Source organism: Curcuma longa, chromosome 4 (genome assembly GCF_044706935.1).
Source record: "Curcuma longa cultivar G26 ecotype Majalengka, Jawa Barat chromosome 4, ITB_CL_G26_1.1, whole genome shotgun sequence".
Lineage (NCBI taxonomy): Eukaryota > Viridiplantae > Streptophyta > Magnoliopsida > Zingiberales > Zingiberaceae > Curcuma > Curcuma longa.
The window spans coordinates 17,132,337-17,154,814 of record NC_133864.1 but is presented as its reverse complement, the minus strand read 5'-3'; the positions used below and the strand labels follow the sequence as shown (position 1 = coordinate 17,154,814).

The 22,478-nt window shown below is 37.9% G+C and overlaps 4 protein-coding genes and 1 pseudogene across 8 annotated transcripts; 4 read left to right on the top strand and 1 right to left on the bottom strand.

Annotated features, from left to right (window-relative positions):
• The first annotated feature begins 724 nt into the window (after window positions 1-724).
• LOC141827988 (putative E3 ubiquitin-protein ligase XBOS33) lies at window positions 725-5,122 on the top strand. The gene is made up of 10 exons (XM_074715336.1): window positions 725-1,101; window positions 1,195-1,254; window positions 1,367-1,438; window positions 1,537-1,721; window positions 1,811-1,971; window positions 2,039-2,097; window positions 2,204-2,250; window positions 2,351-2,494; window positions 3,866-3,954; window positions 4,417-5,122. The coding sequence occupies exons 1-10, from the start codon at window positions 925-927 to the stop codon at window positions 4,938-4,940; spliced, it is 1,518 nt and encodes a 505-aa protein (XP_074571437.1). The 5' UTR covers window positions 725-924; the 3' UTR covers window positions 4,941-5,122.
• A 1,470-nt stretch (window positions 5,123-6,592) lies between these two features.
• LOC141827989 (F-box protein PP2-A15-like) lies at window positions 6,593-10,015 on the top strand. 4 transcript variants are annotated; one of them, XR_012601730.1, is made up of 6 exons: window positions 6,593-6,652; window positions 6,836-7,167; window positions 7,573-7,691; window positions 9,026-9,492; window positions 9,773-9,821; window positions 9,897-9,928. XR_012601730.1 is itself a non-coding variant. In XM_074715337.1 (4 exons), exons 2-4 carry the CDS (start codon window positions 6,841-6,843, stop codon window positions 9,402-9,404), a joined length of 825 nt encoding a protein of 274 aa, XP_074571438.1. In that variant the 5' UTR covers window positions 6,593-6,652; window positions 6,836-6,840; the 3' UTR covers window positions 9,405-9,723. The 4 variants fall into 4 exon arrangements, 2 of the variants coding, with proteins under 2 accessions (XP_074571438.1, XP_074571439.1); XR_012601731.1 differs by lacking the exon at window positions 9,773-9,821 and having other exon boundaries at window positions 9,897-10,015; XM_074715337.1 differs by lacking the exons at window positions 9,773-9,821; window positions 9,897-9,928 and having other exon boundaries at window positions 9,026-9,723.
• Window positions 9,723-11,780, top strand: LOC141827991 (F-box protein PP2-A13-like; annotated as a pseudogene).
• A 2,047-nt stretch (window positions 11,781-13,827) lies between these two features.
• LOC141828410 (F-box protein At4g00755-like) lies at window positions 13,828-17,868 on the top strand. 2 transcript variants are annotated; one of them, XM_074715838.1, is made up of 6 exons: window positions 13,828-14,151; window positions 15,585-16,001; window positions 16,092-16,255; window positions 16,739-16,857; window positions 17,153-17,496; window positions 17,583-17,868. In XM_074715838.1, the coding sequence occupies exons 1-5, from the start codon at window positions 14,025-14,027 to the stop codon at window positions 17,451-17,453; spliced, it is 1,128 nt and encodes a 375-aa protein (XP_074571939.1). In that variant the 5' UTR covers window positions 13,828-14,024; the 3' UTR covers window positions 17,454-17,496; window positions 17,583-17,868. The 2 variants fall into 2 exon arrangements, with proteins under 2 accessions (XP_074571939.1, XP_074571938.1); XM_074715837.1 differs by having other exon boundaries at window positions 17,153-17,868.
• Window positions 17,844-19,626, bottom strand: LOC141828412 (dihydrodipicolinate reductase-like protein CRR1, chloroplastic). The gene is made up of 10 exons (XM_074715839.1): window positions 19,469-19,626; window positions 19,251-19,373; window positions 19,068-19,142; window positions 18,922-18,987; window positions 18,763-18,858; window positions 18,578-18,694; window positions 18,420-18,512; window positions 18,246-18,347; window positions 18,083-18,169; window positions 17,844-18,010 (listed from the first exon to the last, which is right to left on the bottom strand). Exons 1-10 carry the CDS (start codon window positions 19,571-19,573, stop codon window positions 17,978-17,980), a joined length of 897 nt encoding a protein of 298 aa, XP_074571940.1. The 5' UTR covers window positions 19,574-19,626; the 3' UTR covers window positions 17,844-17,977.
• Between the last annotated feature and the right edge of the window lie 2,852 nt (window positions 19,627-22,478).

Below are 22,478 nucleotides of genomic sequence, written 5' to 3'. Positions count from 1 at the left end.
GAGTTCTTGCTTTCGACATCCTCCTGACTCCATGGCTCCCCATTACTCCTCACGAGGAGCTTCCTGCACAGGAGTTCCTCTACTCCATGCCTATCGCCATTGGAGTTGATCCCCTCCAGCTTTGTCAGGTTGATGTTCCTCCGTGAGAAGGCTGAGAGTACCTTCGGAAGCACCAACGTGGAGTCACCACCATTGAGGTCTTCGAAGGCGGTCTGCTTCGATGATCTCTCTGGCGGCGGAAGTGATGGCGAAGGCAAAACATAACCTCGGGCCTGAACGCAGTGACGACCGGCGCGATTGGCGAGAGCTTGGCTGCTGCAAATGTGATTTCATCAATCCAACCCTTGAAGACCGAACCGAAACCTCCCCCTCCTAGCATGCTGTCCGGCCGGAGCGGGGTTGATTTCCGACGGCGTGGAGCAGAGGAGGCTGATTTTGGGATATCAGAATCGCCGTGGAGAGGAGACGAGGGATTTTTGGAGCAGACGACGGCGAGGGAAGGTAGGGAAGCTCCAATCGCGATTCGGCCGCGCGATTTTGAGGTTTGGCCGCGCAATTTGGAGAGGCGGGATTTTGTAGGATTTTGTTTCATTTCGGCCACGGTGGAAGATGAACAGTGAAACTCCTCGCCATGTCAGCTGTCGGAGACGGAGTCGCGCAAACTGTTCGCGCAGGATATCAATCCTGTATATATATATATATATATATATATGGACACCCTGCCTTTTTTATATGTCAAAAATGTCGAGGTAGATCGGAAAGGCCAAGATCCATCCACCCCTTTTTCCTCTCTCACCGTTGCTAAGTTTGTTTCCCTTCGCTTCAAGCCGCGTTTGCGTTTGCGTCTGCCGAGGGAAGAGGAGGGAGAGGGCGTAGAGCGCAGCCATCGGCCTGCCCCCGCGCCGGAGGCTTGGGTCTGGAGGCATGGGGAACTCTCTCGGGTGCTCGGCCTCCGGCGAGCGGTTGGTGTCCGCGGCTCGGGATGGCGATCTAATCGAGGCCCGCATGCTGCTGGAGTTCAACCCTGGACTCGCCAAGTACTCCACTTTCCGCGGCCTCAATTCGCCTCTACATTTCGCCGCCGCCAAGGGCCACAACGAGGTCGGCTTTTTTTTCCCCCTCTTACAAGATTCGACCTTTCGATGTTTCTCGCCGCGTTGCGGGTTGTCTTGTTGACTCGGGGTGTCTCCTCAGATTGTGACGCTGCTGCTGGAGAATGGGGCCGACGTGAATCTGAGAAACTATTGTGGTCAGGTATTCGATTACTCCTCTTTTGCCTCGCGATTTGATTCTATCATTTTTCTGGAACTTCTATATTTGAAAGGTTTGATGTTTGTGTTTATGATGAACGAAATTGAATATATAGACACCGTTGATGCAAGCGTGTCGTCACGGTCATTGGGAGGTGGTGCAGACTCTGCTCATCTACAGAAGCATTGTATGTGTGGGTTCGTCGAGATTTCCTTTTTATGTTTACTGGAATTGAAATCCTTTCTTTTCGGGAGTTGAGAGTTAACTGCATCGGAAATCCTGAAGGTGACTAGAACGGACTATTTGAACGGCCGGAGTGCTCTGCACTTTGCAGCGGTGGGGGGATATGTGCGCTGCATTAGGCTGCTGGTGGCAGATTTCATCCCTAGCGCTCCATACGACATGATTGCTGCAGAAAAGGATGGCACAGGCAGCCCGGGGCGCGCTTTGGACCAAAAATATGATCGGTCGTAGGTTATCAAACTAATCTACAATTATGAATACCAAACTGGCGGCATTTCTTTTTCTTTATTCTTTTGAACTGAACTAAATGTTGTAGTGCGCTGATGAAGTTTATTAACAAGCCTGCCGATGGAGGAATCACGGCATTACACATGACAGCTTTGAATTGTTACTTTGATTGTGTACAACTCCTACTGGATTTGGGTGCTAATGTCTCTGTAGCTACATTTAACTACGGCTCATCCTCCAATTTGATAGGTGTGTTCTGGTTTTGCAAGTATACATGAATTTTAGAGCAATTTTTCAATTTTTATGAATCAAACAGGAGCTGGAAGCACTCCTTTACATTATGCAGCTTGTGGAGGGAATCTTAAATGTTGCCAGGCAATGCTCAAGTCCTATGATTAAAAGTCATACATGTTTTCCTATGTTACCTTTTGTTTCTCAGTTGATATGTTTCAATTTCATTTCTAACTCTTCTTCTTGGCAGATTCTCCTTGCTAGAGGTGCTAGCAGGTTGACATTGAACTGTAACGGGTAGATTTCCCTTTTTCTTGTTAAATCTACTTGTTTTCCACGAGAATTTCTTTCCTAGATCAGTGTTTGTTCTCTGAGGCATCTTTTGTTTGTCCTTCAGATGGCTTCCGCTGGATGCTGCAAAAATATGGAGACGACGTTGCTTGGAACCTTTTTTGAACCCAAATTCAGAACTGGTTCTTCCTGCATTTCCACTATCAAATTACCTTACCTTGCCCCTCATGAGTATACTTAACATAGCTAGGTGCATGACGATTTTATATTTTTGTTTGCTTTCTCATGTACTATGAAGTATAATGTTTCCTCAATCCTGCTGTTAGCTATTCACGCTATTGATTATACATTTTGTGTGTTCTAAGCAATCTGTATATTTAATTCTTGGTAGTAGTTCTTTATTAGAACCACATCAAATTTGTTATAAATGTTTCCTTGTAGTTAATATGGTGGACACCTTTTTGGAAATCTCACAAATTATTTTGATGTAGTTAATATGTTAGAGATATCTAAGTACTTAACATCAATAAAAAGACAAGAACATCTAAATTCTCCCCTCCCCTAGGAATAGAAATGACTTACAACCCCACCAAGAAATTTTATAATCATTCATAGCTATTTATTGGTAAGTTTGTTGTGGTATATTTTCATCGCATCAATCTTATAGGTTCATATGTGCATGGCATATTAGTCTTAATCTTTTTGTTACTTTACTTGGATTGGACTTCCCATTCACATTAATTAGGATCTTCATCTAATTTTATAGTTCCCATACCACGCCCGCGCGCACACATAAAAAAAACATATTGTACTTCTTATTTTCTTAGATTAATATCAGTTTTTTTAAGAAATAGAATGAAGAAAGAAATAGTTTGGAATTAGGAGCTTTATAATATTGATATCACATGGATCTTCATGGGAACTAAAATTAGGATTAAGACAAGATAAATTCATGGGGAATTTATTAGTAAAGATGCATAGTATAAAGGGACCTACTGGTGCTGTGAAGAAGTACAATGTAAATTTTTTCTCTTTTATGTGATGAAGGGGAAGGACAGGCTTAGTTTTGCTAGTTTAGTTGTTTGTATAATGACTTGTATTTAACAAGGAATTTTCTGTGCTATATGATTTTATAGTTGTCTTATCAGCACATACCAATAATGACAGTCAAGAGTTACCATATGCATCTGAGATTGACATCTGGAATGAAAGGCTGATTGTGTTATGTCGAGTCTTTCAGACAAAAGTATTTACTAGTGTTTTGATGATATGAACTGGAGGAGGTATGTAGGGTACCTGTGAATTAGAATGGCTGACTTTGTTAGTAGAAAGCTAATATGCTTAGTAATGCATGAAGTGATGAGTGTTGATAAACTAGGGTGGGACATTTCTAAATTCTTAGGGAGCAAATTGGCATTTTCTCATACTTTAATGCCAATATCAAGTTGTTTGACCTAGATCTTTGGACAATCTTTGAAGGCCATTTTTCTGTTCATTGATGCAACAAGGCATAATATACAAAGCAAGTGAAACCTCAAAAGATTCATGTGACAAATTCTGCTTATTAGTGTATTATGATTATCTGTCCTGTTGGAATCTATAATGTTACATTCTTCTGTAGGGAGTGTGGGTTGCAGCCTTCAGTTTTATCTGATAGTTATGATCTTTGTGCTGTCTGCCTCGAAAGAACTTGCAGCGTTGCTGCAGAAGGTGAAAGCTCCTCTTTTATATAAGATTGAGTTGGCTATTTCTAGGCTGCTCAATTAATTGGTTTGCTTATAAAATTGCAAGCATGGAGTCATTCCTTGTATAGAATGCTTGCATTACGGTAAACATAGCAAAGTATTTTGTTGGGACTGAAATTTATGTTTTATGGGGCCATGCTGCACTAACCGACTGAGGTTGGATATTGGAAGATAAGCTATAGCCAAGTTTGAGGGAGGTTGCTCCTTACAACTTTAGTTCTAGAAAGCCTTTCTAAAATATTTGACATTGCATTCTGCTTTAGATACGCGACGTCAACTGGTTTATTAAGTTCTGCTTCTGCATGTTTTTTCATAACGAGCAGAATGCGACCTTCATTCTAGTGCTTTTACTTCGTCTTGACCGCAATTAGTAACTAATTTTTCAAATCTAATGATGTGTTTTTTTTGCCTTTTAATTGTCTTTCAGGCTGTGGCCATGAACTGTGTGTTCAGTGTGCACTCTATCTTTGTTCAACAAGCAGCACTCTATCTGCAATTGCTGATCCACCTGGCTCAATTCCATGCCCTCTCTGCCGAAATGGAATAGTTTCTTTCGTCAAATTACCGGCAACCCCGGCTAAAGGGCTCAAGCCAAACCTAGCACTCACTCTCTGCAGCCCCTGTATTCTAACTCCGTGCGCCGTTAATATTCCCATCTCAAGTAGAATAGAGGCACCTAGGAATCGGGCAGCTTCTTCTGAGCTTGCATGCCCGCTTGTTTGTACCCCATTCTCGGCTGGTTTCATCTCCCCCAACTATGATGATGAGCCATGTCCATCAAGTGAATCCCAAGTAGAAGTTCAACCACAATCAGCGCGCTCGACGCAGACTACATCCAGCGAGCTGGATAAAATAGACGAGCAAAGAGCCGATCCTAGCTGCTCAGGTATGTTCTGGGGTCGAAGAAGCTGCAATAGGGAGCATCAGTGCAATTCTGAAATAAATGCTTAAGCTATGCTTGTGGACGTTCCATCGCTATGGAGCTAGAGAAGGTTAGCATTGGTAAAGGATATCGTGTATAAATTGTGTTTACTATTTTTGCATAGTTATGTAGAAGAAGATCTTTCAATGCCTTGCGAATTGGCTGTCTTTGTGAAATATTGCAAGTCTAAAAATTGGATTGATGGATGAAATCTTACTACCTCACTATAAACTCACGGATGTTTTACTGCCACATGAGTTCGCTACGGGTTGTTGTAGTTGGCCACTACATGGGAGAGTGTCACATAGGGTCAATTTTCAATGGCGAAATGTTTGTTGGGTTCTTGATTTCTCCCATGTAGATGTAGGGGCTGTTGTGTCAGGGTAAAGTTTTTCATTATTTACTCTCTATATATGACTATGGGATCGATCGTGTGGGATATTTGGGGTTAGCGTATGATTTTTTTGTCACACTTGAATGTTTTACTGCTGTAATTCATAAGGTAAAGATTATGGTGGAAGCTTGTTATTTTCTATGATTTACCTCTCTACGTATGATTGTGGGATCGATTGTAAGATGTTTGGGGTTAGCGTGTTGTTCAGGATTAACGTATGACTTTTTTATCGCACATGAATGTTTTACCGTTGCAATTCGTAAGGTAAAGATTAGGATGGAAGCTTTCTAAAGATCAATGACACACCGCTTTAATCAGACAGATAAAGAAAAGTAAGATTTAGTTGAGTTCTTACTCTTTCATGTCTATAATCAGAGATGAATCCAACCGAGAATATGAATTGTAAAAGACAACACCCATTCATAAATAAAGTTTATAATTATATTATTCAATAAAATTTTAACAAATAAATTTGTGTTATTAATTTTTATAATCAAATAAATAAATTTAAAATTATAAAAGCCTGATCAAATACATTTAAATTGAGAATTGATAACATTTTCAATTTTAATTTAAAAAAAATAAGTTAAAGTTGGACTACCGTTTCAACATTTTTGTTCATTTTAAATTTCACTTTGACTTATTTAATTATCTTATTAAATAAATTTAAACATCATAAAATTTAATTATACTTAAATTATTTATCAATCTGATTGTAAATGTTATCAATGAAAGTTTGGCTTCGCTTAACAGAACTCAATCAATAGGATTTTGACTAGAAGGGATAGAAAAAAAAAAAAAAAAGAGGTTCTTTATTTTTATTATCACCCAAAGTATCACCAAGACATCCTAAAAAATAATTTAGAATGAAGCATTGTTTTAGAATAAAAATAAAAGACACTTTTTTTATTTTTACCCAATTAAATATACAATGAGAAGAAAAAGACAAAAATTCAAAGTAATGTCTTACTTTTAAAAAGAATCATAATATAATATGAAAAGTAAAATCAATTGGGAGATATTAAAAAAAAATAACATTTACATGAACAATTTAAGAATTATTATTATTATTTATATTGGGGAGAAAAAATGGACTAAATTTGATATTTCGAAAAGAAAGTGTATTTTTTGATGAATACGTAGATCTCGAGGGTTCTATGATAAATTACCCTAAAAATAAGGTAGGAAATAGAAAAAAACCCAACTCCAGGGGTAGTTTGGTCATTTGGATCATCGCCAATTTATATACGAGAGGCCATCGGATCAATTTTCGTCCTCGCCCTTCGTCCTCGCCCTTTGTCCACGCTTCATTCGATCGAGGAGAGCGGAGAATTGAACCAGGAAAAGGTGAGCTGATCGGTTGGAAGATGGTTGGCGTGGATCTGTATCTCTTCTCCCTCCCCAAAGTTCTTGTTTTTCTGTGAATTTTTCGCTTACTAGCGGTGATTGTGCAAGGTTCGCGAGTCAAAAGTTGGGGCTTTTTTGTTGCTTCGTCGGCGGCGCTGACGAAGTGGCTGCTTCTTTGCGCAGGGAAGATGGGCGTCGGATTGTCGAGCGTCATGGGGCCGGAAGGTGAGGCGGCCGGCCTCCCGACGGGGCTGGGGAATCTCCCGGAGAACTGCGTCGCGGCGGTTCTTGCTTACCTTGAGCCGCTGGAAATCTGCCGCGCGGCCCGGCTCAGCCGGACATTTCGGGGGGCGTCCTCCTCGGACTCGGTGTGGGAGACGAAGCTCCCGAGGAATTACCGGCATCTGTTGGCGCTGGCCTCGGATGAGGAAAACCCTTACAAGAAAAGCCGTCTTTGCAAGAAAGAGATCTATGCGCGGCTTTGTCGTCCGGTTCCCTTTGATGAGGGTACCAAGGTGTGTCTTCTGGGTTCATCCGCTCATCTTTTTCCTGACATTCTTCAAGTAATTCTGGTCATTGATGGGTTCCGATCACGATTCCTCGCATTATAAACAGAGAATGTGTAATCGTAAAAAATCTTCCTTCCGAACGATGTGGAAATCAAATTTGTTTTTTTTAAAATGTTTTGGATATGTATACTGGATTGCTATCTTTCCTTTTTCTCTTCAAGATTGATCGTAACTTGAAGTTTATTTCGTGATTTTGGGGTTTCGATTGTTGATTTTCTTGGCTTTAGGAACAGATTGGAATTTCGTGATGGCTGGAGAAGAATCAAAGAAGTAAAGGTGTTTCTTTTGGGAGTATTTCTCATCACATGCTTGTTTTAGCTATGATCTTATGGCTTATCTATTGGGTTGTAGGAATTTTGGCTTGAGAGGACCACTGGTGAAATCTGTATGTCAATTTCCTCGAGGGCTCTGCTGATAACAGGAATTGAAGATCGGAGATACTGGAACTATCTCACTACAGAGGAATCTGGGTATATGTTCATCTAATCTGAATTGAGATTTTCTTTGAAGCAGAAGTATTGCATGCAGAAGTTGGTTATACAATAAATAATACAACACTTGTGCATCAGAAGAGGAAATTCAACTCATAGCTTATTTAGTGACCTTGAAAATTGATATTCTAGTTCTCAAATCACCAAACTCACTCTTCGGTTGATGGTGTTTTTGCTAAACTCTCTGAAGTGTGAATATATTGGAAGCAAGCACAGAGATACATGCTGTATTATGATGTTACTATTAATATGCCTTACATTTCACATAAAACTTGTGTCTTTTATCAAAAATAGATTATCAGCTTTGAAATGTTAGATCAATTTGCAACGTAAATAAAATAACGCATATCTTAAACTCAGTGGTTGTCACTTGGTTTTTATGGTTTGGTTTGATAGGTTTATTGTGAATCATTTCCAATTCTTATTGTTGTTGTCACTTAGTCCTTTGATTTGCTAATAGCCATTTGAATAGCAGTTTTTCTGCTGTTGATATAGCTACTCCAGATATGAACTCTATTTTGATTGTTCCCAATATTAATTCTGGATACACCATTTTATCTAACCTCCTAAACTTGATATCTTCTATTCTGGCTAAACTTTTTCTCCTGGGAATTATTTTGGATCCATCAACTTAAGTAGCTTCTGATCAAGAATTGGTTGGGTAACTGCATCCTAGTCTGGAATCATTCTCTTTATATATAGTGTGCTCATCTTCCTTTCGTCTAATGAATCCTTTGTTGTTATTGAAGAAACTTTAGGCTTTGCAATCCATTCCCTCACTTTAATGGACTGATTGTAACGAACTGAAACAAAACTAAGATGAGAAAAATTCGTTGGTAAAGGTTACGTTGCTGTTTGTATTCCTATTCTGTAGGGATGGAAATCTAGTGTGAGACACATCTTGAGCAAGGATTTGAACACTAGGCTTTCTCAAACGATTGGAAATGTTGCCATAACAGATAAAATGTACATCTTTTAGTGGCATACTAGGGTTTGTGATACATGCATCATGTCAACAATCCTTTATCTGCATTGTCATCTTCAGTAACTAGCATTTTCCTAGAGGACAGTCAGAATGCAATGTTGCCATAACAGATGAAGTGGGCATCATCTAGTACTAGCACACTAGGGTTGCTTCATACCAACAACGGCAATTTACTGAACCGTGTAGTCAGGTTTCCATAATATTCAAAATGCGTATCCAACTTTCATATTTAGCAAACCACTTGACATTGGATATTACAGAAACCTAACTATGCGGTTTGGTATCTGCACTGTCAACTTCAGTAACTGTAATATTCATGGCTTTGCAGATTCCACTCAGTAGCTTACCTTCATCAAACTTGGTGGTTTGAGGTAGATGGAGAAGTTGACTTTTGCTTCCCAGCTGGTTCCTACAGCCTCTTCTTCCGCCTCCATTTAGGGCGTGCCACCAAGCGACTCAGCCGTCGGATATGCATCACTGAACACATACATGGGTGGGACATAAAGCCGGTGCGGTTTCATCTGTCCACTTCAGATGGCCAACTTGCTCGATCCAAGTGTTACCTAGATAAGATTGGGAGCTGGATCCTATACCATGCAGGTGATTTTGTTGTAGAGAACTCCGATGTGCCGACCAGCCTCGGACTCGGTGTGGGAAGCGAAGCTCCCGAGGAATTACCGGCATCTGTTGGCGCTGGCCTCGGATGAGGAAAACCCTCACAAGAAAAGCCGTCTTTGCAAGAAAGAGATCTATGCGCGGCTTTGTCGTCCGGTTCCCTTGGATGAGGGTACCAAGGTGTGTCTTCTGGGTTCATCCGCTCATCTTTTTCCTGACATTCTTCAAGTAATTATGGTCATTGATGGGTTCCGATCACGATTCCTCGCATTATAAACAGAGAATGTATAATCGTAAAAAATCTTCCTTCCGAACGATGTGGAAATCAAATTTGTTTTTTTAAAATGTTTTGGATATGTATACTGGATTGCTATCTTTCCTTTTTCTCTTCAAGATTGATCGTAACTTGAAGTTTATTTCGTGATTTTGGGGTTTCGATTGTTGATTTTCTTGGCTTTAGGAACAGATTGGAATTTCGTGATGGCTGGAGAAGAATCAAAGAAGTAAAGGTGTTTCTTTTGGGAGTATTTCTCATCACATGCTTGTTTTAGCTATGATCTTATGGCTTATCTATTGGGTTGTAGGAATTTTGGCTTGAGAGGACCACTGGTGAAATCTGTATGTCAATTTCCTCGAGGGCTCTGCTGATAACAGGAATTGAAGATCGGAGATACTGGAACTATCTCACTACAGAGGAATCTGGGTATATGTTCATCTAATCTGAATTGAGATTTTATTTGAAGCAGAAGTATTGCATGCAGAAGTTGGATATACAATAAATAATACAACACTTGTGCATCAGAAGAGGAAATTCAACTCATAGCTTATTTAGTGACCTTGAAAATTGATATTCTAGTTCTCAAATCACCAAACTCACTCTTCGGTTGATGGTGTTTTTGCTAAACTCTCTGAAGTGTGAATATATTGGAAGCAAGCACGGAGATACATGCTGTATTATGATGTTACTATTAATATGCCTTACATTTCACATAAAAGTTGTGTCTTTTTTATCAAAAATAGATTATCAGCTTTGAAATGTTAGATCAATTTGCAACGTAAATAAAATAACGCATATCTTAAACTCAGTGGTTGTCACTTGGTTTTTATGGTTTGGTTTGATAGGTTTATTGTGAATCATTTCCAATTCTTATTGTTGTTGTCACTTAGTCCTTTGATTTGTTAATAGCCATTTGAATAGCAGTTTTCTGCTGTTGATATAGCTACTCCAGATATGAACTCTATTTTGATTGTTCCCAATATTAATTCTGGATACACCATTTTATCTAACCTCCTAAACTTGATATCTTCTATTCTGGCTAAACTTTTTCTCCTGGGAATTATTTTGGATCCATCAACTTAAGTAGCTTCTGATCAAGAATTGGTTGGGTAACTGCATCCTAGTCTGGAATCATTCTCTTTATATATAGTGTGCTCATCTTCCTTTTGTCTAATGAATCCTTTGTTGTTATTGAAGAAACTTTAGGCTTTGCAATCCATTCCCTCACTTTAATGGACTGATTGTAACGAACTGAAACAAAACTAAGATGAGAAAAATTTGTTGGTAAAGGTTACGTTGCTGTTTGTATTCTGTAGGGATGGAAATCTAGTGTTAGACACATCTTGAGCAAGGATTTGAACACTAGGCTTTGTCAAAGGATTGGAAATGTTGCCATAACAGATAAAATGTACATCTTTTAGTGGCATACTAGGGTTCATGATACATGCATCATGTCAACAATCCTTTATCTGCATTGTCATCTTCAGTAACTAGCATTTTCCTAGAGGACAGTCAGAATGCAATGTTGCCATAACAGATGAAGTGGGCATCATCTAGTACTAGCACACTAGGGTTGCTTCATACCAACAACGGCAATTTACTGAACCGTGTAGTCAGGTTTCCATAATACCCAAAATGTGTATCCAACTTTCATATTTAGCAAACCACTTGACATTGGATATTACAGAAACCTAACTATGCGGTTTGGTATCTGCACTGTCAACTTCAGTAACTATAATATTCATCGCTTTGCAGATTCCACTCAGTAGCTTAGCTTCATCAAACTTGGTGGTTTGAGGTAGATGGAGAAGTTGACTTTTGCTTCCCAGCTGGTTCCTACAGCCTCTTCTTCCGCCTCCATTTAGGGCGTGCCACCAAGCGACTCGGCCGCCGGATATGCATCACTGAACACGTACACGGGTGGGGCATAAAGCCGGTGCGGTTTCAGCTGTCCACTTCAGATGGCCAACTTGCTCGATCCAAGTGTTGCCTAGATAAGATTGGGAGCTGGATCCTATACCATGCAGGTGATTTTGTTGTAGAGGACTCCGATGTGCCGACCAGCCTCAAGTTCTCTATGAAGCAGATTGACTGCACGCACACAAAAGGAGGCCTTTGTGTTGATTCTGTTTTCATCTATCCCAAAGGGTTTAGACAAGGAAAAATCTTTGCCGCTGACCTGACGACGTAGAATAGATCAAGCAGTCTTTACTGAATTAGAAGATACCAGTAGTAGAGCTGATTGGTATTGCTCTTTTGTAAGCAATTGAGTGCAAATGATGTACATACTTATATTTGAGAGGAGAAAAATGATGAGATGTTTGTTGACTTCATGGACTCTCAGAAGTTCCTGAATGAAGTTTTTGAATGGGAGTGTGTATTTGATTTCTTGAGATAAAATTTTCAGAAAGTTGGAGAAATTTAAATTTGTTAATTTTTTAATTTCAGGTATTTAATTTACACTGATTAATTCTAAGAATGATCAATTTAGTATCATGAAAATTTTTCATCAATCATTAGAATAATCTATAAATGTTTATGATGGTTAGTTCGCTTTCTCAAATCTGTCATTGAGAAACTCTTCTACAAAAAAATCTTCATCCCACATTGTCAGTCTCACGACTATCTGTGAGGAGGTAAAAATCAAGAAATTGTTCACGACTATCTATGAAGAGGTAAAAATAAATGCATTTTCCCAAGGGGTCATGTCCTGGTACTACTCTCGCCCCAGCACACTTAACCCTAAACTCAATCTTATCTTGAAATGTTTGATAGTCAATATTTGTATTTTGTTTAATAACTAATTGAGAAGTCTTTGTAAGAGTTATAGCCAAGCTTCTCACATGAACTCCTACTTTAAAACTATAAAAAAAAGAGCATGTTTTTTTATCTATATCATCAAAAGAATATTTTTTAAAGAAAAAATATTAAAGCAACGCTACATTTATATATATATTTTTATCTAAAATACCCTTTAAGAGCTGATTTTAGGACTGTAAATAGGTTAAGTCAAATCAAATTTTATATTATTCAAAATAGTAAATTTAAAATGAATTAAGTTGTTCAATGATTATTTAAGTTTGATTTAATTCTTATTTACGCTTAGGTTAATTTAAGTTTAGTTTAAATTGATTCATTTATATATTATTGAACTTTTAATTTAAATTTATTTAATTATTTAAATTTGTTATTTTTAAATTTATTTAATTGATTGATGAGTTTGCATTTAAAAGTTTAGTTGTTTATTTTATCATACTAATAAAATAACTTCATTAATAAATTTAGCTTTTAAATATTACAATTTTTAAACTTATTTATTTAATTAATCTGACTATATATTAAACGAATATTAATAAATTTTTACTAAGTTAAATATTAAATTTACTCATGAATAATTAATTCGTTTACCATCTTAGTTCTTTGAAGCTGTTTTGTGTAAGATAGCACCAAAATATTTGTAAAATGATATTGTTTTGTATAAAAAATCTATGGAAGAGAGTATTTTCTGTCAAATAATTTATCTATTTTTTTATATATATTTTTTGATATTCCAGACCTTTATAGATATGAGATGAGCTATCTTCCCCTTGATTTACCATTGAGTATATTCAAAAGTGATATCCCCTTGATTTGTCCATTAAGTACATTCGAAAGATTTACCTATTGAAAACCATCAAAAATCGATCTCTCACTATGGACTCAATTCTTGGGGATATTCCACTTTTCTTTTCCACCAAAAATCGGGAAGCGCATACGGCGGCCAATCCAGATCCCACACATCGATCTCATGATCATTTATGAGGAAAATAAATATCGAGAAATTATAATTAATTGAATCATATTCCACTTGAATATTAGAAAAAAATGTAAATTTGTAATATGATCAATTTCTATCTAAAAACCAAGTGACGGTTGTCCAATTCAATCCCACTTAGATAGATAATCATATTTCATATTATTTTTCATAATCTTTTTATAAAATAGAATATGCAATATCAACCATAATGTTTTAAAAATCCATAAACCTCTTATCGTTGGGGCCGAATTTATCAATTTGGACTTCTTCGCAATGTCAACGTTTCTTAAACAAATAATTATTATGCGCCAGTGAGAAAAGTGCAAAATGGAGGAGTATGTTGCATAATTACCTTGGGCGAAATAAGCTATTTTAGTAAATATCTAGAAAATTCCGGAGAGACAGTGAACGATTTGGGTTCTTCTTTTGTTGCCTCTGCCTTCTTCTCCGCCACTCTCTCTCCTTCTCTCTCTCTCTCTGGAATCCATTCCCTCATCTTTCGCTCTAGGGTTTCGCTTCCCTGCCCCTCCGCGTTCGGCCGTCCCTTCCGCGATCGTACCCGCGGCCTTCCCGCGAGTGAGATCCTGACTTTCTTCCCATTTCCTCACATTTTTCGGGCTGCCCAGTTGGTTTCCGAGGATGGGTGGCCGCTGGAACTTCTTAGAATGGCTGAGTCCGGACGTCTCCGCCGCCGTGCTCTCGCGCCTCGACGATCCAGCGGACCTCGCGCGGGTCAGCGCGGTGTCCTGGTCCTGGCGCATGTTCGGTGAGTTACCGGGTTTCTGATAGGCGATGGATGAGTAAGATTGCTCTTTAATTGTTTTATTGCCTAGTTTGATTCGTTAGGGAAGGATGAGAAATAGCTCTACGTGGATTGTATATACGTTTGTCGCATGCACTTCGTCTTAGATTACCCTCCTATCATTTTGCGGTTGAAAATTTACTGAATTCTCAATTTTTAGACATGGGTCGTTTGTCTAGCTAAAAAAATACGTCTTGATGAAGGGTGGGAGGAGAACTAGTTTCCACAGGAGACAGCACTTATCTTCACTGTTTGTTTTAATTTCTAGCTACTTATATGGTGCGTACAGTTTTGGTATGTATGGGCTATTTATTTGTGTAGAATTCTTTTGGTACAGTTATTTTGCTTTTATGAATTTATGTGTGTCGTTTTTCCTATAGATTTCGGATGAGTGTGTTGAGGGAGGAAACGATTGTGTGATTTTCTGCTGTCTCAGATCGTTTGTTCAATTCTTTGAAGGAGATAGTGCTGTAAACGAAGCCATAATTTTGGGGCTATTGCTCTTCTTCACCTGATTTTACAGTTTATGTTGCTCTGATTTCGCCCGTGGCTACAACAGGAATAGCTTTTTCTTACTTTTATTCTGGATGCTATGATGATTTGGTTCATTAGGTTGTCTCTTACCTGCCCAAGGATTCAGCAATTGTTCAAAAGATTCACCTAATTCAGAGCAATTGGGAAGTTTTTGATGAATGTAATATTATTTAGGCTTCTAGTTTGAAATAAAAGAGCTTTTTTTTTATGATTTCAATTTTTTTTGTTGAGTTTGTTGACTGTGTCCAGCTCATTGTAGTGGACAAAATTGAACCTTTGTTTGTTTATGTTCATATGAACCATTGTTACTTAAATATTCAGAAAGGTAAACATACAGAATACAGTTGTCTACAGATAGTTCGTATATGAATTCAATCATTTTGTTTTTTTTATCTGTGCCAAATTAAGCTCTATTTAAGATTCTCTAGAAGGGGTTTATCAGGAGAAGGAAGCATAGTGAAGAATTTGTATCTATGGAAATCAATTTGATGAATGGATGTAAAACCTATTTCCGGTTCTGTTTGTTATTTTACACCATAAAAGCTTTCTAGCTTTCCATCACCTTAAACTTTTTATTGTGATACAAGAACTTTTCAGATCATAATTGCATAATACTCTTGATGCTCTTTTCTATTTTAGTCATCCTCCTACACATTATATTACGATTTTGTCATGTTTAACTGTGTGATATTTATATGGGCTACTCTTCCTGCCATCATTTTTCTCTACATTTAATCCTGTCATTGTGTGACTTAATTATGAGGCAAATTTTGACAAGGAAATATATGCCATATGGTAGTAGTTTTTTTTCATATTATATTTCATGTTTTGTTTCTGAGGCAGCAGTTTGATTTATATTGCAGTTGTTGCAAATGGTTTTGGCAAAAGGCTATGCTTGAGGAATTATCCTGACGTGCCAAGTTTTTCTTGCATCTTTGAAGTAAGTACTGCTAACAAGACTGCACAAGTTGGCTGTAGTGCTGCTGCAGAATGGGAAAGCTTGGAGAGAGAGCATCGTGTGTATCTGTACCTAAGTCATTGTCTTGGTTCTTCTAAATGTGAAAGGAATTGTATTTCCCAGGCAATATGTGCTTCCAGCACTGATAACTATCCAGATGAGAGCATTGCAAATACACTAGACCCTAGTGAAATGATTGACCGTAGACCTTCTTATTGGTCGAGTAGTGGACATAGAGATCCTAGTATGTCAGAGAGTCTAACTTACAAATTAGTTGCAAACCTCTGTATTGTTGATGAGATAAAGATTAAGCCATTCAGAGGTGTCATTCAAGCCTTTTTCTTCTGCCATCATAATACTTGAATGCCACTTAGATTCAGTAATTTTATTTGTTTCTTTTTTGTTTATTCAGCATATTTTCAGTATGGTCATCCCATATACTCTGCAAAAGCTGTGCGTTTCCAGATGGGGTGTTCCATATCAGGATCCGGTATAAGTAGTAGCCCAGATCAGCAATCGGCTATCGTTGAACAATACCACTGGAGATATACTTCACCAGAGTTTCCAATGGCCCAGGTAATATAAGAATATTAATTTTATAATTTCATGGTAGCTTATCACAAATTCTGCCCTTAAAAGATATGGTCCCTCATATTGTACTGGTCTTTGGTATCTCAATGACTGGTGAATGACATCTTTATTTCATCCAGAGTGGTTATAGTAGAAAACAGGACATTTTTATTCTTAGTTTTATCAATTCTGTTTAAGTATGAGTATAATGTTGATATGTTCTAAATGCAGCATCATTATGGATTTTAATTCTGTTGCATTTATCTTGGCATCAAATTTGTCTTCATTCTAAACCATTTAGTATCTGAGTAGCATGACCTTAAATTTGGATGAATGGCATACCTTCTTGCATATGAATATGTGATAGTATATGTGTGCATTATTAAAGAATTAGGTATGAGGCTTGATGTCATTGCTGCTGCTGCCTTTGTATTTACAAATATAGCATGAAAGTAATACCTAATTGTTTCTTTGAAAATGGTTAAGCAGGAAAATGTTTTGCAATCTTTCAAGCTTCCTAAGCCCACTATCTGCCTTGGTGGTGTTCTTCAGATTGAGTTGCTGGGTGGGGTTCAGAAACAAGCAATGGATGATCTCTATTATATTTGGTAAGTTAGGACAGGATCATCTACCTGTTTTCTTATTATTTGTTGTTTTCTTCTTGTTACTCATTATCTGCACCAGTTCATACATTTTGGACAGAAGTACAAGAAATGCAAATGTGAAATATAGATGTTTAGGAATTTAGCATGTAAATAGGCGCAAGATGTTACAAAATAAACAATCCCTTTGAGCATTTGCTGTATACATAGGCATCAGTTTTTAAATGAATTTAAAGGAATGTCATGTTTCATTTATCTCTTCATTTGAATCACTTCTAACTTGCTCTTTTGCATCTTGAAGCGTCTGCCATGTCCAAGTTCTTGGTCGCCCACTATCACCTGTATTAGATCTCAATGTTCACGAGAGCACGGATAGTTTAGCTGTGACCTATTTCCCAGATGCAAGAAGCAACACTTTGCCAGTGAGGGTCACAGAAGACGATGCTAGGGACTCATCTTCATCTTCATGGCAATCCTTGCTACAAGATTCCGCACTTGTCAGACGGAACCAAGTAATACTTAGTATGCTGCTAGGGCCCATTCAGTTTTCTGATGATGATGGTGATGTTGATGATCTGGAAGAGGAGCCTGCTGTCTTATAAGCATCTAACTGTCTCCTCACACAGATCAGTGTAAAGTAACAGGGTTTGTGTCATATTTGAATCAGACCCACCCTCTGATTTTTCTCTATGGTACCATATGTTTAATGTTCTTAACTTTTCTTATGGTAGTGATTAAGCTATGTATACTTCCCGAGGTCATAATCTTGCTGCAAAGTTGATGATCAAACAAGATAAGCTCCTGTTGTTACCCGAATCCCTTAGCTGATCTGTTTGCATCTTTTAAACGAGAAATGATGCGGCTCCTTTCAGAGGCTCAAGCTCTTTGCTTTGTATGTCAAAACTACTCTTTATTTTTCTCAGCTCATGGCTATCTACTGTATAGTTTTTATGCTGGATAAATCTAGGCCAAGTAACAATGTAACACAATCAATTCAATATCAAGCTTTCTAAGAAACTGGTGTACTTGTTAAACAATAGGCTTTATTCTTGAGCAGACTCATGTAGACAAATACTTGTCGCATATTTTGTCAGCTCTTTCGTGCAGGTTTATCGACGTCAAACTGCTACAAGAACTTCTCCAGTCCATAGACTAAGTTCTGCCAGAAAAACCTTTCAGGTTACATGTCTAGAATCTCTTGGAGAGGATGTTACAAAGCAAATCCAAATACCTGCAAGCGAACAACCTTCCTGATGGCCAAAATGAGCCCCGGCATGAGGCTCCCAACACTTGTTGTATCATGCCTGACAGAGTAAACCTGCACAAACTCTCTTCAATCCCCTGAACAGTTGATGTGTGCAACAAACTCCATGCTCAAATGGATTCGAGCTTACCTCCCCAGGCCCTGAGAAGTGCACCGTGGTGCTCGAATGCGCGCCTGGTAAGACCATGCTATGAACCCTCACTCCATCTTCACCAAGGACCTGGCCCCTTGCCTTGAAGAGCACCCAAAAATATCACAATCTGATTCACTAAAGCTAGAGCAGCAAGAGGTTGTTTGTACTAACTGGATTCTCTGTGGCGATATCTTCGCGGTTATACATTTGGCCGAGATCAGTGAGATTGTTAGCAATTTGGATTGCCTCTGCTGATGGCAGTTCCTGCAAACACCAAGCAATTCAGTACTCTTGATTACTGACTGGTGAAGTGAGTCGAAGTTGCTCACTTTGGGGTCAGGTCTGGATTCAACAATCTCTACGTTGTTGTAGTGGAAGGAAGCTTGGATTGCTGCTTGCTGGAGGAGGACAGAGCCTATCGACAGCGTCGGAGCAACGAGGCAGCCCTGATAGATAACAAAGGAGAAGAGTATAAGAATCAGGTAACAAGGCAGCCATTGAATCGAACACTCACCATGCTTGCTTTCTCACAGAACACAGAGAGTGCAGTGACTGTTTCCAGCTCTATCTCTGGGACATACACAACACTTCTCAAGCCGAAGGCTGCTGCCTGCAGGGCAGAACTGAAAGTTACAAACTTGTTAAAATGAATCTGGTTGGTCGTGCATTGCACCTGTTTGACATTGTCGTAGACGCTTGCCGGCTCCGTGAAATCGACAACTACTCCAGTTGCCTTGGTCTATCAATCAGCAGCTTGTGTCACTGCCTGCGTTTGGATCAAACAGACAAATGCAGGAAGGTAAAGTAAGAACTCAATACCTGTGATATGGAGCCTGAGATCATGGTCAAGTCATTGAGGATTGGAATCTCCAAGGGCTCTTCCATGCCACAAAGCTGAAAGGAAAAGGAGATCATCCATTACAGCTAGCCATGCATGAATTGAATTAAAGACAGTTTGAGCAGGTAGCAGTGAGGTGAGGAGAATGAATATATTGGATGGACCAGTCCTGCATCTTGTCCCACTGAGTTAGTGTCCACAGCACCTGCAACCTCCATGCCTCTGGCTCGAGTCACTGCCAGGATTGCAGCCTTTCCTATCTCCTTTGTAGCTCCATTGATCACCACCTGCATGGCCATTCAGTTCAGGTTTCAAGGTTCAAACTTGGAAGAGGCTGGATAAGAATTGAATTAATCGGGACAGTAAAGAGAGAGAGAGGAGCCTTGATGGTGTTTGGCGAGGGCTGCATTGAGCAGGATATTGCTGAAGGAGTGCCGGTGCAGCTCCTTCCATGGAGGTGAAAGAAGGCCTGCTTCAAGGTTGCCATGCTTCGAGCAATGGCGTGGAGGATGAAGGGCTTCTACGGTCTCTCTTGACGTGAAGATTCAAGCCTTATCCTGTCAAATTAAAGCTAATTTCTGATGTGTGGACTCAAATCTTCTGAGTTTCCTTTATGTTTTTTTTTCTTTTTCGTTTATTTGGCCGCCACCGATCTCGCTTACTCAAATCTCTATTGAGTGTTTGGATTGTTGACCTCCTCAACGTATATCTACTTAGTTTAATATTTATTGTATTATTTTTTATTTAATTCTAAATATTTTTATAATTAAATCAATTTGATATTTGATTAATTTAAAAAAAAATACAATTAAATTATAAGTTAAAAAATAAAATTTTAATATATATTTAACCAAACAAATTTAAAAAATACAACGTGAGAGCAAATGTCCTTAAAAAATAATTATAAATTTAAAAATAAAATTTTAATGTGTATTCAACCACACCAAACATATAAAAACAAATGTTATTTTATTCCTATTTTAACTATTACCAATGCAAGTAGATCACATGAGCTCTAACAAGATGTTGAATTTTTTAGTATTAAATGCTAAATTATTTGGAGACTACCGTAGTTCTGTCCCTCTTCTACTAAATCAAAGCTTGCGACAAGTAGCTCTCGAGACATAGTTGAGTTAGATTATGATGTAAGTAGATTTGTAGAAGAAGGTAAGAATTTGAATTTTGATGAAGTCAAACAATATCCTCCTCCATCGTAATCAACAGTAATTTCTTAATTTACCTCCTCATAAATGATCATGGAATCAACCGTGTGGAATCGTTGGAGTGATAGATTTTTTTTTTTGCATAAAAGAAAAGCTTGCGATAAACATTACTCCAACAGCCATACCGTTACAGACATCTGCATACAAGCTCCAGCTCTTTAGGAAGGTTCAAATGGAGAAAATAATTATTAGGCTACAGACCACTATTAATGAAAACTGCTTTAAAAAAATATTAAACCAAGTACATAGATGTTAATAGCACCAAATGATAGTGTGATGTGCAAAAAAAAAAAAATTATCACCTCAACAGTCCCACATAATCGTTCTCATGACATCTATGAAGAGGTAAATTGAGAAGCTGTAGTTGACTATGATGGAGGAAGATATTATCTTGACTTCGTCAAGATTCGAATCCTTACTCTCTTCTGTAATTCTACTCTGTCATAACTAACTCAACTATACTTCGAGGATAATGCAATATGCAAATGCTGACGTACACACATGGGACTCTAAATAATATCAAAATAGATCAACACTATGATGGAAACCCAACCAATGCACCAGATGCTAGCCAAAGCAAATGTATTGACGTATGCAAAAACTTGATACGATCACGTAACATGAACTCATTACGTATTGAAATTTTTGAAATTACAGCCAACAATAGAAGTAAGCTCACATATAAAATCAGATATGTAGTAACTTTAATAAAGAAATAAGAATTCTCAACTATATAACTTGCAGTGACAAAAACTTTAAAGAGAGCTCTAGCACACAGTGAGAAAAAGAATCAAACAAAGAAATCTCTCACAGAAGCTTCTCCTGCTCCCTTGGCCGTGTGCACAAGTTCGGAAGAGGAAATCCCCCACAATTGACGTTGATGAGGGGAGAAAACATCCGAGAAGGGAGTCGGCTAGGATTTTGGAATCACGATTTGTAAATGACGCGATTTGAGAGTCGGTTAAAATGAGTCTAGGGCGGATTGATATTTGATATACGTTCAAGGATATTTTTATCTTAAAGGGTAAATATTAGAGGATAATTTAGGAAAAAATTTATTGTTAACCTCGAAATCATAGAAAACCTTACGCTATCAAGGTGATCACTAATCAGATTCCAAGGTTATAACATGTTTTATTGATGTAGCAGTAATGCTGCATTACTCGGGAATCATTGATAATCTGAACCAAATTAAGGTTATCGTTGATAACCTTGGACAGATAACTAAAGTTATTAACGATAACCCCAATTAAATTCCTCATTAGTGATATTGGTAAGTAAGTATGATAAACCTAAGTCTTTTAATGGGTTTATAACAAATAATTTAAAGATTGTGATGATTTTAAAAACTCATAACCCTCAATGTAAGTTGTAAAATTCAGATGTGAGAGTGTAATTGCACTCAGAAGACTTTTAGAAGTGAATAGTCCTGATTTGAAATGATTTTTCTAAGGTCATTAATGAATTTTGATTCAAACTCGTTGATAGACTTATAGTATTTAAAATTTAAAAAAATTGACATGGTTTGAACAATGAGAGTCCTTGATATTGGTGAGTAAGTATGATAGACTTAGATGCAGCAAAAAAAGTGAAATCCATCATCCCAACGATCCCATATGATCGACCCTACGATCATCTGATAAATCAAGCAATTGACCACTACAGAGGAAGATATTACCTCGACTTCGTCGAGATTCAACCATTGTCCATTGTAACAAGTTGCCCCACAGTAACCAATTCAACCATGCCTCTGAGGGCAAACTTAGACACTTCAATGAGCTATGCCAAATTGTCTCAATGTTGTGAAAAATTTAAAAATTCACATCTCTAAATTTAGATTGTGGAATCTAGATCTAAGATTATGGTTACACTTAGGAGATTCCTAAGTGTAATGTCCTGGATTAAAAATATTTTGAGATTTCTAAGGTCATTATCGAGTTTTTGTCAAAATTAGTATTCAAAATTTTAAAAAATTGACATGGTATGAACTAAAGGAGTCGTAGAAATTTTTTTAGTAGTATTGTGAGTAAGTATGACAAATCTAAGTCCTTTAACGAGTTTATCTCAAATTATTTCAAGATTATAAAAATTTTAAAAAACTCATAACTCTCACAACTTTTAATAGAGACTGTGAGATCATATCCAAAAGCATTGTTATACTCAGAAGAC